This window comes from Gigantopelta aegis, chromosome 10 (genome assembly GCF_016097555.1).
Source record: "Gigantopelta aegis isolate Gae_Host chromosome 10, Gae_host_genome, whole genome shotgun sequence".
Lineage (NCBI taxonomy): Eukaryota > Metazoa > Mollusca > Gastropoda > Neomphalida > Peltospiridae > Gigantopelta > Gigantopelta aegis.
The window spans coordinates 6193012-6207561 of record NC_054708.1 but is presented as its reverse complement, the minus strand read 5'-3'; the positions used below and the strand labels follow the sequence as shown (position 1 = coordinate 6207561).

Here is a 14550-nt window from a genome sequence, read left to right as displayed (position 1 = left end):
CAGTGAAGATTTGCTTAAAAGGACTAATACTTGTTACCAAGGATTCTCGACTAGCAGCGCATTACAATTTGGTATTCTTGATTTACTTATGTAAACATAATCATGTGGAATCGATTAATTTGCTGTTGCGTATCACACACACATACACACACTCACTCACACACACATACACACACGCACACACAAATATACACAGACATACATACATACAAACACACACACACACACACACACGAACACACACACACACACACAGACACACACACACACACACACACGCACACACACACATATACACAGACATACATACATACACACACACACACACACACACACACACACACACACACTCACACACACCACACGCACACACACACCACAGTGCCCACTGTTTCATGCACGTAAGCGGGATCGACCACGTAGATTGTAGGCCCCATGCATATGGTTGAGTTAAAGAACTTCCTTTTTATGGAAGCTTCGATATCTCAGAGCGTATCGTGGTTAGTCTTGCAATTTGCGGGCGAATCGGTGCCACAGGTTCGAGTCCCAGCAACGGCATGGGACAATTTGTGAGGCCAGAAATGATTTAATTATCCCCTGCGCCAGTGCGTTAATATCTGTGTATGTAATAGTCAACCTCGACATACATACAATATATAGATATTCATACATCAATACATACTAGCCAGTGCCAGGTCTGCCCACTGTTTCATGCACGTAAGCGGGATCGACCGCGTAGATTGTAGGCCCCATGCATATGGTTGAGTTAAAGAACTTCCTTTTTATGGAAGCTTCAATAGCTCAGAACGTATCGTGGTTAGTCTTGCAATTTGCGGGCGAATCGGTGCCACAGGTTCGAGTCCCAGCAACGGCATGGGACAATTTGTGAGGCCAGAAATGATTTAATTATCCCCTGCGCCAGTGCGTTAATATCTATGTATGTAATAGTCAACCTCGACATACATACAATATATAGATATTCATACATCAATACATACATACATACATACATACATACATACATACATACATACATACACTGATTGAAATATATGTTATTGCTTTTTAAAGAACAAATGGATTAGTCACAAGTTACAGAACTTACTAGGCCTTCTCCAAAATACATACATATTACGACAGTAATATATTTGTGCAATTTAAATATGAACAGAAATAAATATTATGAAAAAAAGAAAGAATAAAGGAAACAGAAAAAAGTCTGTCTTTAATATTGAATTAACCATTCCTCACATTAATGCCGCTCCATCCAGATTTAAATTCTCTTTGACTCAGCTGAGATCACATCGTAATTTTTGTTTTAATGTGTCAAATATCTTTATTACAGAGCGACCAACTTTCCGGAATTTTCCGAAAAATCCGGAATTTTTAACCCATATCCGGAATTCCGGAATTAATGCCAAATATACGGATTTTTTTTTCAAATTCGCTATCATTATTTTTTGTTTTGAAGCAACCATTTCTGAATATATTAAAAAAATTCTATATTTTTAAATCCCGAGTTTATTAAACAGAGTTTATCAGTCTGCATTCTCCATTGCAACCTGAACTTGGTATTATCGACTGTTTCGTACTATTACTAACACGTTTGTCTAATGGCTGTATTTGTCAACAGTCGACCAATGAAAATGTTTTTGACAATCGAGTAAACTGAAGCCATGTATGAAATTTGTCTTACTTGTTAAGTAGTTTAAGTATTCATTTTAAAGATATTTAAAATATCATATAGTAATCACTACGGGACATACATCGGTTCTATGGCGATGCATGCAACTTCGCCACGGTGTGTAAAAACCTGAACATATAACAGAACGCTTGCGATTATACGAACACAAAAGAAACGGATCAACAATTCTCTTCTTAAGTTCTTTTCGTATGCTTTCACGTGCAACATTTCACTAAATACTATTTGGCTACCAGTAATCTGTGACCCATTCATGACATTAATATTAATTAATTAATATACCTACCGATCTTGTTTTATTCAAGTAAGTTAAACTGTATAAAATGTAAATGTTTACAAACCATTGTTAGATTGTGCTGCAAAAAGTGATACTCAAATAGTAAAGTAAGCGTAATGCAGAACGATAGCCAGTCTTAATGTGGGTACCAGACGTTTCGCCCCCGATTCAGTTAACCACAAATTAGTTCGATCCCACTGATGAAATAGTGGCAATGTACCTACATAAAAATAACATTGGTCCCAAGTTTGTCACTTTATTACTAATCTATAGGTGGGAGTGAAATTGTACTACACTATTTGCTAATAAAGTGGGGCTTTTTTTTAGGGGGTGGGGGGGGTGGGGTTGATTTTTGATGTTTGGTCTTATGTGCGTGCGTGTGTGTGTGTGTGTGTGTGTGTGTGTGTGTGTGTGTGTGTGTGTGTGTGTGTGTGTGTGATAATGCTGTTAACTGCTGTACTAGGTATAGTAACTTTATTTACAATGATGAATATATTTATCATGTTTTGTAAACTAGACAAGCCATAAAGTAGGGCTATGCTTAAAAAGGAAGTAGAAAAATTCTGCCACTTATGTGGATTGATTTATACTTTTATTATTGAATACATAACATCCCAATAAATAATACAATTTGTTTTATTGTTATGTATCTCTTTGGTTGTTATTTTTTAAATATGTCAAATATGGCGCTGTTTAAATTATTATATTTCTTTTGAAAATGGCGTTTTCGCGTACTTTAAACTATTGTTTTGAAAGAGGCGTTCACGCGCTTAAAAGTTATCCAGACACCATGTAGGAACTGACCTAGTCGGATGTCGACCTTTCTAAATCTAATTAAGTAATTGAATAATTCAACATCGTGTTTGTTACACTGCAATCGTTTATTGTACAGTTAAACAGAGAGCGCTGCTTGCGCCCACCTGTCAAATATTGGCCGTCAGGTCACACTGCAGTAATTGGTAGCCATTTGTAGACGATTTCTCATAATTAAAACGATTTGACGTATAAATAAATGTTTAAACAAAATATTCGCTACTCTTTAGCTTGTTCTTACACTTTTGGTGTAATAATTAAATTGAATAAGATTTTTTCTTCTTGTTTGTGTATTTATGTATTTTTCTTTAGCTAAGCGCACTTATTGCATTACACCTTTTTATACCTATGTGTTGTCTGCTTCCCTCGTACTCTTGAAGATGTAATATATAGACGAACCGTCGAGTTTTGTGTTCTTTTAAACTTTGTTATGTTATTTAAATTTATGTTTAAAGTGGATGTTTTTAAAACGGAGACTTGGTTTTATTTATGTATTTATATCAGACGACATGCTCATACTGAACCGAAACACATGTCAGTCATTGCTGTATGACCGACAGTATATTAGTCCACGTAAGAATTTATCCTTATATATGTTCACTGAACAATTTACCCGCTGTTTGTCTGCCTGCTCGTTCACCAGTCTGTCCGTCCGACTGTCTGTAATTCTAGGCTCAGACTATCAACTGCCAGCTTCTACGACTGTCCTGTTGCTAATCCGTGCGCTCTTACAACTCGATTCTTGTCGTATAACCCATTAGTTGTTAATATGAGCGCATCCGTCGTAAGTCGGAAGTTGGGGAAATTACAACGCAATTGTCGAGTTGGCCAATTTTCTGCTGGCAGTTGGTAGTCTGAACCTAGCAAATTACACATGCAATTCCCGATGATAATAAATTCTGGTAGTATTACTGTTTCCATTTGCTCGGTGACATACGACCTACTGTTATATCGAATTAGCATATCTGTATATTATGATACTTTTCTGGCTACTGTTAAACTGTCTCTCTCTGTCCCCCCCCCCCCCCCCCCCCCCCCCCCCCCATTCGTCTGTCTGTCACAGAAATGTAGGCCTACTGACACAATGCCGTATCGCTGGGCAGGTGTAGCTTAGTGGGTTGAGTGTTCATTTGCTGTAAGACAAGTCGTAGGATCGCCCTGGTCGACTCTGGTTTTGTCCATCACGTCGAATGTCTGACAACTTGTGCATGAAAGGATGTTGTAAGTGCTGGCCTGTATATGGGTAAACGCATTTAATAGATCCATCGTTGCCTTTTTGTAACAAAAGTCTATGATTATGCAGGCAGCGGGTCTCGTCCCTCGCATTTTCCAAACCAAGTGTCGAAATAACTATATGTGTTTGACACCAAAACAACCTAGTTGTGAAATATTATCTGAGATCCGTTAAACGAACTTTCTTTTCGTTTCCTAGACTTATTAGTGTGTCCGATAAACATGGATCGGCTGTATGTCAGTAATGACGTATTTCCAACGACGCAGTGTACCCGACACCTGCAAACACAGATTCAACCGACAATTAAAGGTGACCTTTCAGTGTTTGCCGCCCTTACCGGGTAAGAGGCGACTCGGGTATAAATGTGCTCTGCTCTGGTCTCTTGGAAGACAACTCGCCCTCGCAGCCAGATGGAGCTTCTACGCATCGCTGGGATTGTCGCCCTTGGCTTACTGTTGATGAGCGGTGTGGCCCGCTGCGATGGCGAAGATTCGAAGGAAAAGGATGACAGCGGAGAGGACATGGACAAGTGTTTCACCATGGATTCCATCCTGGACCTCGTCAAGGACATGGAAGAGGAAATGGACAATCCCGCGGCAGCGATGATGGAAGTTGATAATAAGAAGAAGGGTGAGTACAAGCGCAACGCACTCTATTCTGCAATCACTATATAGCTGTTGGCATCTGCATCTATTTGGTAATTGACCAGATAAAGCTCGTTATATTTTGTAAGGCAATGGATTAGAGATCCCCAAGCGTAACTTTACAGACGAATTTCCGGGACAGCGAAAAAAGGAATTTGTTTTGATATTAGAGGAACTGGTATCTATTTGGTAACTGGCAAGATAAAGCTTGTCATATTTTGTAAGGCAATGGATTAGGGATCCCTAAGCGTAACTTTACCAATACTTTTCTGGGACAGCAAAAAGGGAACTTGTTATGATATTAGACACATTAAACCTAGTTAAGTTATACATGTGGTTAGTAGATGTTAATCGATGCTGCGATGTCATGTTATATATTAGATTTGAAACTGATGTAATTAAAACCAAATTACCATATTGTAAGGCAGTGATTCAGGGCCCCGATCCTGACATTGTCATTGCTCTAGGAATAATAAAAACAGTTATTAGATGTTTGGCTTTTACATTCTTGTTTTAACCGTCAAATTGCACACCATTGCTTAAATGATAACTATTAGCATATCAAATGTGCTAGTTCTAGTTTTGGTAACAATATTATATGCTGATATTTTATGCAAAACCCGGACCAGGGACCAGTTGTTCAAACGCTGGTTTGCTTAACTAGTGGTTAACAGAAATTCTCAAAACCAAGAACTGAATCAATATTAATACTAATTGAAAAGATAATGCTGAAACTTGATTCAGAACAATACAAAATATCCATACATGATAAAATCTAACGTTTGTTTTGTATTTGTGCAAACATGATAACAAAGGAAAATATTAGACTAACCCAGGTTTAGTTTAATTAGGCTTTTAAGAACTCGGCCCAGACATTTTAATCGTTGCTTGTGTAATGAACTGATGATACGTGTTTTAAATAGTAACTCGGCTTAAACGACACTTTACGATTTATAGGCCTCTTAGTCCCATTAAATTTATGTAAAGCATATTTTTAAAGACAAAAAAAAATATATATTAGAATTTCTATAAACATTTCTGAGGCGTGTTATGCGTATTTCTGTTCAGGAACCCCTTACATTTGAATAATCCAGATAAAGCTATAACCTTGGGTTGATTTGTCATCTGTGTATAACACATTTACACCTCTCGAGGATATTAGTATTTTTGCATTCTGATTTATGATTGTGGGACCGTATTTATCAAGGAAGTCAGAATGCAAAAAACTGCGAATATCGTCAAGTGACTTAAATTGATTAATACATATGGGCCCTGTTTGCATGCGCGTCCATGTTACACCATGTCGATGCGTTCTTAACAGTTTGTAGTGTAGACATTTTAAAAGCCCTCCCCCCAATAATTACCATAGTATTGTATATTAGGCTGATTAGTGATTTGGTTGTATATGTTTCTGACGGTACAGTGGTCCATAGCAAATGTATTATTAATAGACATGAAATACCGAGGACCGTGGTCTGTCAATGTATCTTGTCGCTACTTGAAGTTGAGTTCCTTTAAAACGTACACATATGAAAGACAAAACCGCAATATATGGCCAGGGCCGTATCTCCGCACAATGTACACATATGAAAGACAAAACCGCAATACATGGCCAGGGCCGTATCTCCGCACAATGCAGAGTAAAACGGGAATTTGGTAAAATAGTGGTGGATTCGATGATTCTCTATCTAGTGCCATATCTATAGGAGGACAGCCACTCACCATGAGATCATTTACTGGAGATTTCATCCCTATTGCAGCGCCAGAGGACTGCCACACAATACACATACTGGTTTTCTAAATAAAAACTAGCTCATTAGAATACGTACAGCCGTGATGACATGCACTCATGAATCACTGTCATAATGGGAGATGCGTGAAAAACTCACATACCTGACTCTTGGAGGACAAACAGGTATCATCAGCTCCACGTAAAGCCTCTACCGTCACGATATCTCGCCAGAGACGCCCGTGGACGTCCTCGTTTTCAGAAATAATTTTAAAAAATCTTTATTTTTTTTATTCTCGTCTGTGTTTGTACTAAAATAAATTTGGTCTGTACGGTTGTTAAAACGTTCAAGTGAAAGATCTATTGCCAACTTACTCGCATTTATAACTGTTTATTGCAGATGATCGATTTTAAATACTCTCGTAAATGACTGCTTTTATTATCAATATATTTATATAATAACTTCAGTTGTTAATGTGGAACGTTTTTTTCCAGCGCACATTTTAGCACCATGAAGTTTTCTTCCTCCACAATACAACCCCGTCCCCCCTCCCCCCACCCTATCCATAATTACATATACCAAGCAGCACTAAACACAACTAACCACTAACCTACTGTCCTGGGCCTCATTCACTAAACTCTCGCAACTTTGCGATATCGCAGTGCAAAGCAAAAAGACTTGCAAAGAGGATGCTTTGTTGTCTAGCAGAGCCTAAGAGAGCTTTGTGAATTAGGCCCCTGGACAGACAGCCCAGATAGCTGAGATGTGTGCCCAGGACAGATAACACAGATAGCTGAGATGTGTGCCCAGGACAGATAACACAGCTAGCTGAGATGTGTGCCCAGGACAGATAACACAGCTAGCTGAGATGTGTGCCCAGGACAGATAACACAGCTAGCTGAGATGTGTGCCCAGGACAACGTCCTTGAACCTAAATAGGATATAAGCACAGCGATAAGTATAAATGAATTAATGAAAGCACTAATTACTTGATGATTTGTTTCAGAGGAAGAATCTGCCCCTCAGCGCCAAAAACGAAGTCTGGGCTTTTCACCGTTTGGAATGAACGGCTTCAACCAGTACCAGGTCCCTTACCTCGGCGGTTCCCGTCTTCTGCCCTGGCTGGGAGGCTACGGCGGCGGTAACGCCGGCTACGCGAGCGGATACAGCAACTACGCCTACAGCGCGACCCGCCTCCAGTCGTTCATCCAGTCGTTCACGCCGGGACGCTACCACATGGCGAGCAACTGCGGCCAGAGCGCCGTCTTCCGCACGCAAGTCATGTACCAGCAGCGAAACGACTACAGCTGCGTGGTGCACGACTTCTACAAGCGAGGCACCTACACCACGGCCAAGACGGCGTTCATGGCGCTGCCCTTCGTTCGGGTGGTTCCGGTGACGACCGTCCGCTCGGTCGATTACGTCGGGTACATCAATAACGGCTACGGGTACACTGCCACGCTGTGCGGCTCTTGTAACCGTGGTTACCCTCAGATCGAGATTCGCTGTAACGCCAGGCCTTACTACCACCTGGTGCGAAGGTTCGTCTTCCTACCACAAACTGAAAGATACCAAGTTAACTACGGCGTGCCACAGGACTTTGGAGTTGTCGGCTGAACACCTAATCGAACAAGGACGATAACGTTTTATAATTTAATTGATTCTTAGTAATTACCTTTTTAAAGTAGTGCCCGATTTTCAAACAACAAACTGCCATCTACAGAATCAAATCGTTTGAACATAATATTGTAATAAATGACATTTGGTTTTTGATAAAGAAAAATTGATATGCTTGTTCAGTGATATTGCAACTAAGCATGTGTTTTAGAATTGTTTTAAAATCTGTTTTGGAATACATGCTGTATATCGACTGTGTTGTTTTTAAATCATTTCTTTGCGTCTTCGTTCAATAATCTGGAGTTTCAACCCACCCCCACAACCCACCCCCTCCATAGAATCGGGGTGTCTAGATACATAGTATAATGTTGCTTTCAATAGTTGTCGACGACATAACATTCTGATACCATCCAGTATCTTTAAACCAAATTCACTTCAAATCCATTTCTAAAAATATGTAGATAAATTAATACAATCTGTTAAATTACAATTCATTCTTTACAGATTAAAACTGCGTGTATACAGGTTCGTGTGCAGAAATTGTGATGGTGGGGGGGGGGGGGGGGGGGGAGAGAATGTGGCGAACAAGCCTTGTAGAAAAAAGAAGAAGAAGAAAATCTGCTTGAGCGGGGTCGACTTTCAACCCACGAAACCCATGAGAAATAAAGTTTGTTTTTGTTTAACGACATCACGAGAGAACATTGATTAATTAATCGTTGGCTATTGTATGTCAAACTTTTGGCAATTCTGATGCGTAGTCATCAGAGAAAACCCGCCACATTTTCCTAATGCAAAAAGGAAACTTTCATGTGCACTTTCCCACAGACAGGAACGCACACACCACGGCTTTTGACCAGTTGTGATGACTTACCTTATTGTCTGTCTGTCAGGTAAAGGTTGTATGGTTGGTTAAGTGGAATCACTTTTTGGTGATGTCAGAATTTGGATCCATGTGGTCAACTCAACAAGCATTACTTTACATAACAGACAATTACAAATTAAAGTCAAGTTATTTATTGCTTTACAGTTTTGCAACTTTAATATATCAGAATAATAGAATGTACAACATAATAAATATATACAGTATCAGAGTTCGAGATTAACGGTATCCCAATATCCCGGGGATACCAGAATTTAATTTTGGATACCAGACTTCACTAACCCAGTATCCCACCGGGATACCATATAATGTTGTTGATTTTTTAAATCCTGCATTTTATGTTTCGATAAAACAATGAAAATCGTCATTTACCGGTGAAGTTATGTAACAGTGTCGTCCAAGTTTGTTAGGATGTTATTTATGAATATCATTTAAGCGGGATACTAAATTCTCAGGTGGGATACCAGATTTTGAAATGTTAGTATCCAACTGGGATACTGCCCCAAATTTTTAATCTCGAGCACTGAGTATATGTACAGGATTATGGTGGAAAGTGATTTAGTAACAAACAAACACTAGTTATATGATATTTTGTTTTATAAGTTGACTGTATTTAGATGGTGGCATGACAGTTTAAACAGTGCAGGTTGGACGTAGCCCAGTGGTAAAGCGCTCTCTTCATCCGCGGTCGGTTTGAGATCCATTTCCTTTGAGGGGGTGGGGGGGGGGGGGTGGTGGGGCTTTGGACTATTTCAGCCAGTGCACAACGACTGGTATACTAAAAGGCCGTAGTATGTGCTACCTGTCTGCGGGATGGTACATATAAAAGACCCCTCGCTACTAATGGAACAATGTAGCGGTTTCCTCTCTAAGAGAACGGTCTCGGTGGCGTCGTGGTTAGGCCATCGGTCTACAGGCTGGTAGGTACTGGGTTCGGATCCCAGTCGAGGCATGGGATTTTTAATCCAGATACCGACTCCAAACCCTGAGTGAGTGCTCCGCAAGGCTCAATGGGTAGGTGTAAACCACTTGCACCGACCAGTGATCCATAATTGGTTCAACAAAGGCCATGGTTTGTGCTATCCTGCATGTGTTTAGCGCAAATAAAAGATCCCTTGCAGCTAATCGGAAAGAGTAGCCCATGTAGTGGCGACAGTGGGTTTCCTCTCAAAATCTGTGTGGTCCTTAACCATATGTCTGACGCCATATAACCGTAAATAAAATGTGTTGAGTGCGTCGTTAAATAAAACATTTCTTTCTTTCTTCACTAAAACTATATGTAAAAATTACCAAATGTTTGATATCCAATAGCCGATGATTAATAAATCAATGTGCGCTAGTGGTGTCATTAAACAAAAGAAACTAGCAACACTCATCCCAATCTGCCTCACCCCTACAAGGATATAATGAGATTCAGAAGCTTAACCACTTGTTTCATCATTGAAGAAATGTACGTAGGAGGGGCAAGGGAGAGGGACGGTCAGTTATGGACCTAGAAAACTTTGTTGTTGTTTATCTTCAAGTGTCTCATGATTATGTATACACCCTCTATCACTGTGTCCCTATTGTTTTGGTACCACCACCCAACTTAGTTTAGACTAGGTATTGCCCTGCATTATTTATTTTTATGTATGCCCCTCTTCCTCCAAGGCCCTTGTTCTGTCCGTCAGGCGAGATTAAAACAAATATGTCAAGTGTGATATATATCAAACATGCAGACCAGTTTGCACCTTGTTGAATTTGGACGGGACGTAGCACAGTGGTAAAGCGTTCGCTTGATGCGCGGTCGGTTTGGTACTAATGGAAATATGTAGCGGGTTTCCTCTCTGAGACTATTATGTCATAATGACCAAATTTTTTACATATAATAGCCGATGATTATTAAATCAATGTGCTCTAGTGGTGTCGTTAAACAAAACAAAACTTTAAACTTGTTGAATTGTGTATTAATTGTTGTGCACATGAAAACAAAAACTAAAATAAATATCTAACTCTAAGTGTACTGTTTTTTGGTCGTCTAAATTCTAGAAAGACCTTTTAGATCAAACTATGAATGATGTGATATTACACCCGTAAACGAAAGTCAAATTGTAAACATTTTTGCCCATTGTGTGCTGCATTTTAAAAATTATTATTATCTAACATTTCTTAAATCCAGTCAATAATGAATGTTGTATATTTAAGTATAATCATAAATCAATTTGGACAATTTAAACGGCAAAGGATAGAAACACTATGTCAAACATTTTAATATCGGCATTATGCCAAATAAGGTTTATCACTTGGTGGCGCTGCAGACACTCAAGGGATGCCGTACAAAGTAGCACAATTCTATCACAAAGTGCGCAATCTTCTTCCGTATCCTCCTCACTAAATTGGCTGTTAATGATTTTCAGATTTATATTGCTTCACTTTTTTTTCGTTTTCCTTTTTCTTTCTTTTTTCCCCAACTAGTTATTGCTTTATTTTAATGCATCCAGCTGCATTACCCCCCCTCTCCGAACCCCCCCCCCCGAAAAAAACAACAACAAACAACAACAACCCAACAACAACAAAAAAACAACAACAAACAAACCCCAACAACCCCAAACCCACAGTGAAATTCGAGATGGACGAATGCATTGAATATAATAATGAATATTGTTTAAAAGCTGTAGTCATGTTTAAAACAGAATACATGCATAATTAGTAAAAAAACAAAAGGAAAAAAGGAAAAGAAAAAAGTGAAGAAATACAAAAAACTTTAACACACAATTTCAGAATCACAGCAATAAATGGTCCTAAGTACACAATATTTATTTATTTAATTTTAATTTTAATTTTAATTTATTATTATTATTATTATTTTAAACAATATTTATTCCAATAAATGAAGTGGATCGGCAATCAGGCTTATCACCTATATAAATGCCTATCCACGAGATAATAAATGAAGTGGATCGGCAATCAGGCTTATCACCTATATAAATGCCTCTCCACGAGATGATAAATGCAGTGATCGGCAATCAGGCTTATCACCTATATAAATGCCTCTCCACGAGATGATAAATGAAGTGATCGCCAATCAGGCTTATCACCTATATAAATGCCTCTCCACGAGATGATAAATGAAGTGATCGGCAATTAGGCTTATCACCTATATAAATGCCTATCCACGAGATAATAAATGAAGTGGATCGGCAATCAGGCTCATCACCTATATAAATGCCTCTCCACGAGATGATAGATTTCAGTGAATGAACTATTGAATGAACATCATGCAGTATTATTCTAGATGTAGACTAGAGGAATATTTAATTTTAGTTATCATAGTTTATTCAGTTCCATCTTCCTCACGATCGTTATCAGCCTACAGCACGTACATTGCCATGACACGTGCACTGTACGGTAAGTTCTGTTTACGGTAGCATGTATACCAGGGGTTGTATCTAAGTACGCAATATTTATAATTAGTAAAAACAATAAAAACATGAAATAATTTTTCTGGGTCAAATGACTTCATCACACACAAAATAGGACAAAATCTACAAAAAAAGTTCATACTTAAAACAAAATCCCACATTTCTTGATAAGTGGCACATTATTTTCACTTTAAAGTGCACTACTAATGAAGCAATTTTATTCAGAGAAATAAAAATAAACATAAATTAAACTTAATCTACGATTCCAAAAAAATAATAAAAATAATAAGCATAAAATAAATTTAAATAAAATAGTGGTGTCATAATTAGAAATTTACGGAAACTTACTACATGTCTAGAAATGAACCGGTGTGTTAAATTCAAGGAATGAATATTTGATGTGTAAAATGAAAACAAAAAAGGAGTAACTTATAAAAGTCTGTTAATTTACAAAATATGCTAGTTACTAAATATCACTTTTACAATTTCATTTCATTAAATTTGGCTATGGTCTGAACAGATACCATGTCCGATATTCCGAAAGAACGGAGATAAAGGTAATGACATTTCCTATGATAGAAATAGACATTTAAAACTATTTACACATTTGATTAACTTCAGCAGTAATAAATTAATATAGCCACTGAACAATTATTTTTATATTTTTAATATAATGCTGAAAACATATCAACAAAATAATGTCTGTTCTTAGTCTAAAAAAACCCAACCTAGTAAATTTATTAATGCTGTCTGAAACAAAATCAAGTTATACAATAGTTTGATTTTAATAATATCACCACAGAAGAAACAATCGAGTTATACAATAGTTTGGTTTTAATAATATCACCACAGAAGAAAAAATCAAGTTATACAATAGTTTGGTTTTAATAATATCACCACAGAAGAAGAAAAAAGAAACGGAAGTAAAATGAAATTCAAATTTATCTTGTTAACAATTTACTGCAATATATTAAACCAGTTAAAGAGATTATGACAAATATAATATTATATTACAAGCATAATGACCATTCTACTAAACACTTCAAAACAGCACACATAATTGTATCAATCACTCTACTATAAAGACATAATAAACAAATAAAAACAAAATGAGTTTCAACAGATATACTTTGTTTATGTTCATGTTATACCCCCTTCCAAATCCACCCCGAAAAACACACACAAGAATAACACACACAAAAATAACACACACACACACACACACGCACACACACACACACACACACACACACACACACACACACACGAAAACACTTAATATTTATAACAAAAAAGAGAATATAATATATTATGATTTTCAAGTGTTATCTGCTTTTAGTAAATAGCGATTAGTAAACGAGCTTGTGTATCGTACTGATTTTACGCAAACGATTGTCAGGATTTTTTGTCTTGCCGAAGCGAGAGCGAGGGTAATACATGAATCCTGACACGAGTTCGTAAAATCAGTACGACTCACACGCGAGTGTAATAATATCTCTATTATCCATATTATTAATATGTTGTTTTCTTTATGAATAACAAGACCCAACTCAAAATGTTTCAGCCACAACTAGAAGGAGACGATGAAATGACGTTATATTTCAAATTGCACAGTCTGAACTAGGCCTGGGGAAAATTACGTCATCACTCTTGTTATTACACATGTGCTTCGTATGATTATTATTAACTCGGTTATGTTGAACCATGTGGGTAATAAACATAATTCTGTAATTTTGTTGAGATATACAAGGTGTATCAGTGCTCATTACATTAAAAGCCAAACGTGAAAAGGTGCTTTGATATGCCATTATTCGAGTTGTACAAATGAGCAAACCTTTTGGCAGTCATCTTCAGTGGAATAATCTAAACAAGGTAATACCATGAGACACGAAACAGTTTGATCACTATTCTACATTTCCATGTACTTCATTAACAAGTAGAGCAGACCACAGGCACTTGCAGTGTAAGGTCACCAAACAGAATTAAGAGAATCTGTTAAAACGTTCTACCTTAAACAACATGTGGCCTATTGCTTCAAAAAGGCTACACACTTCATAGCTTCTATATTACTCAATTATAACATTCACGTATAGGTTTATGATGTGTTACAAGACTTCAAGAGTATTAACAGAAACAGGTTGTTACAGAATAGTAAGACACATTAGTAACGGAATTAAACAAACACAGCCAAGTCTAACTACAGCAATGTAAAAGAGATAAACGAAGTATCGTTATTTCTAAACAAATAACAT

General features: G+C 37.6%; 1 protein-coding gene across 1 annotated transcript; it reads left to right on the top strand.

Moving 5' to 3' along the window:
• The first annotated feature begins 4388 nt into the window (after nucleotides 1-4388).
• Nucleotides 4389-8102, top strand: LOC121382904. Its single transcript, XM_041512586.1, has 2 exons — nucleotides 4389-4656; nucleotides 7407-8102. Exons 1-2 carry the CDS (start codon nucleotides 4389-4391, stop codon nucleotides 8015-8017), a joined length of 879 nt encoding a protein of 292 aa, XP_041368520.1. The 3' UTR covers nucleotides 8018-8102.
• The last annotated feature ends 6448 nt before the right edge of the window (nucleotides 8103-14550 follow it).

Coding starts and splice junctions, on each gene's coding strand:
- LOC121382904 (XM_041512586.1), top strand. CDS start 4,389: ATGTGCTCTGCTCTGGTCTCTTGGAAGACAACTCGCCCTCGCAGCCAG. Junction 4,657..7,406: donor AGTTGATAATAAGAAGAAGG/GTGAGTACAAGC, acceptor GATTTGTTTCAG/AGGAAGAATCTGCCCCTCAG.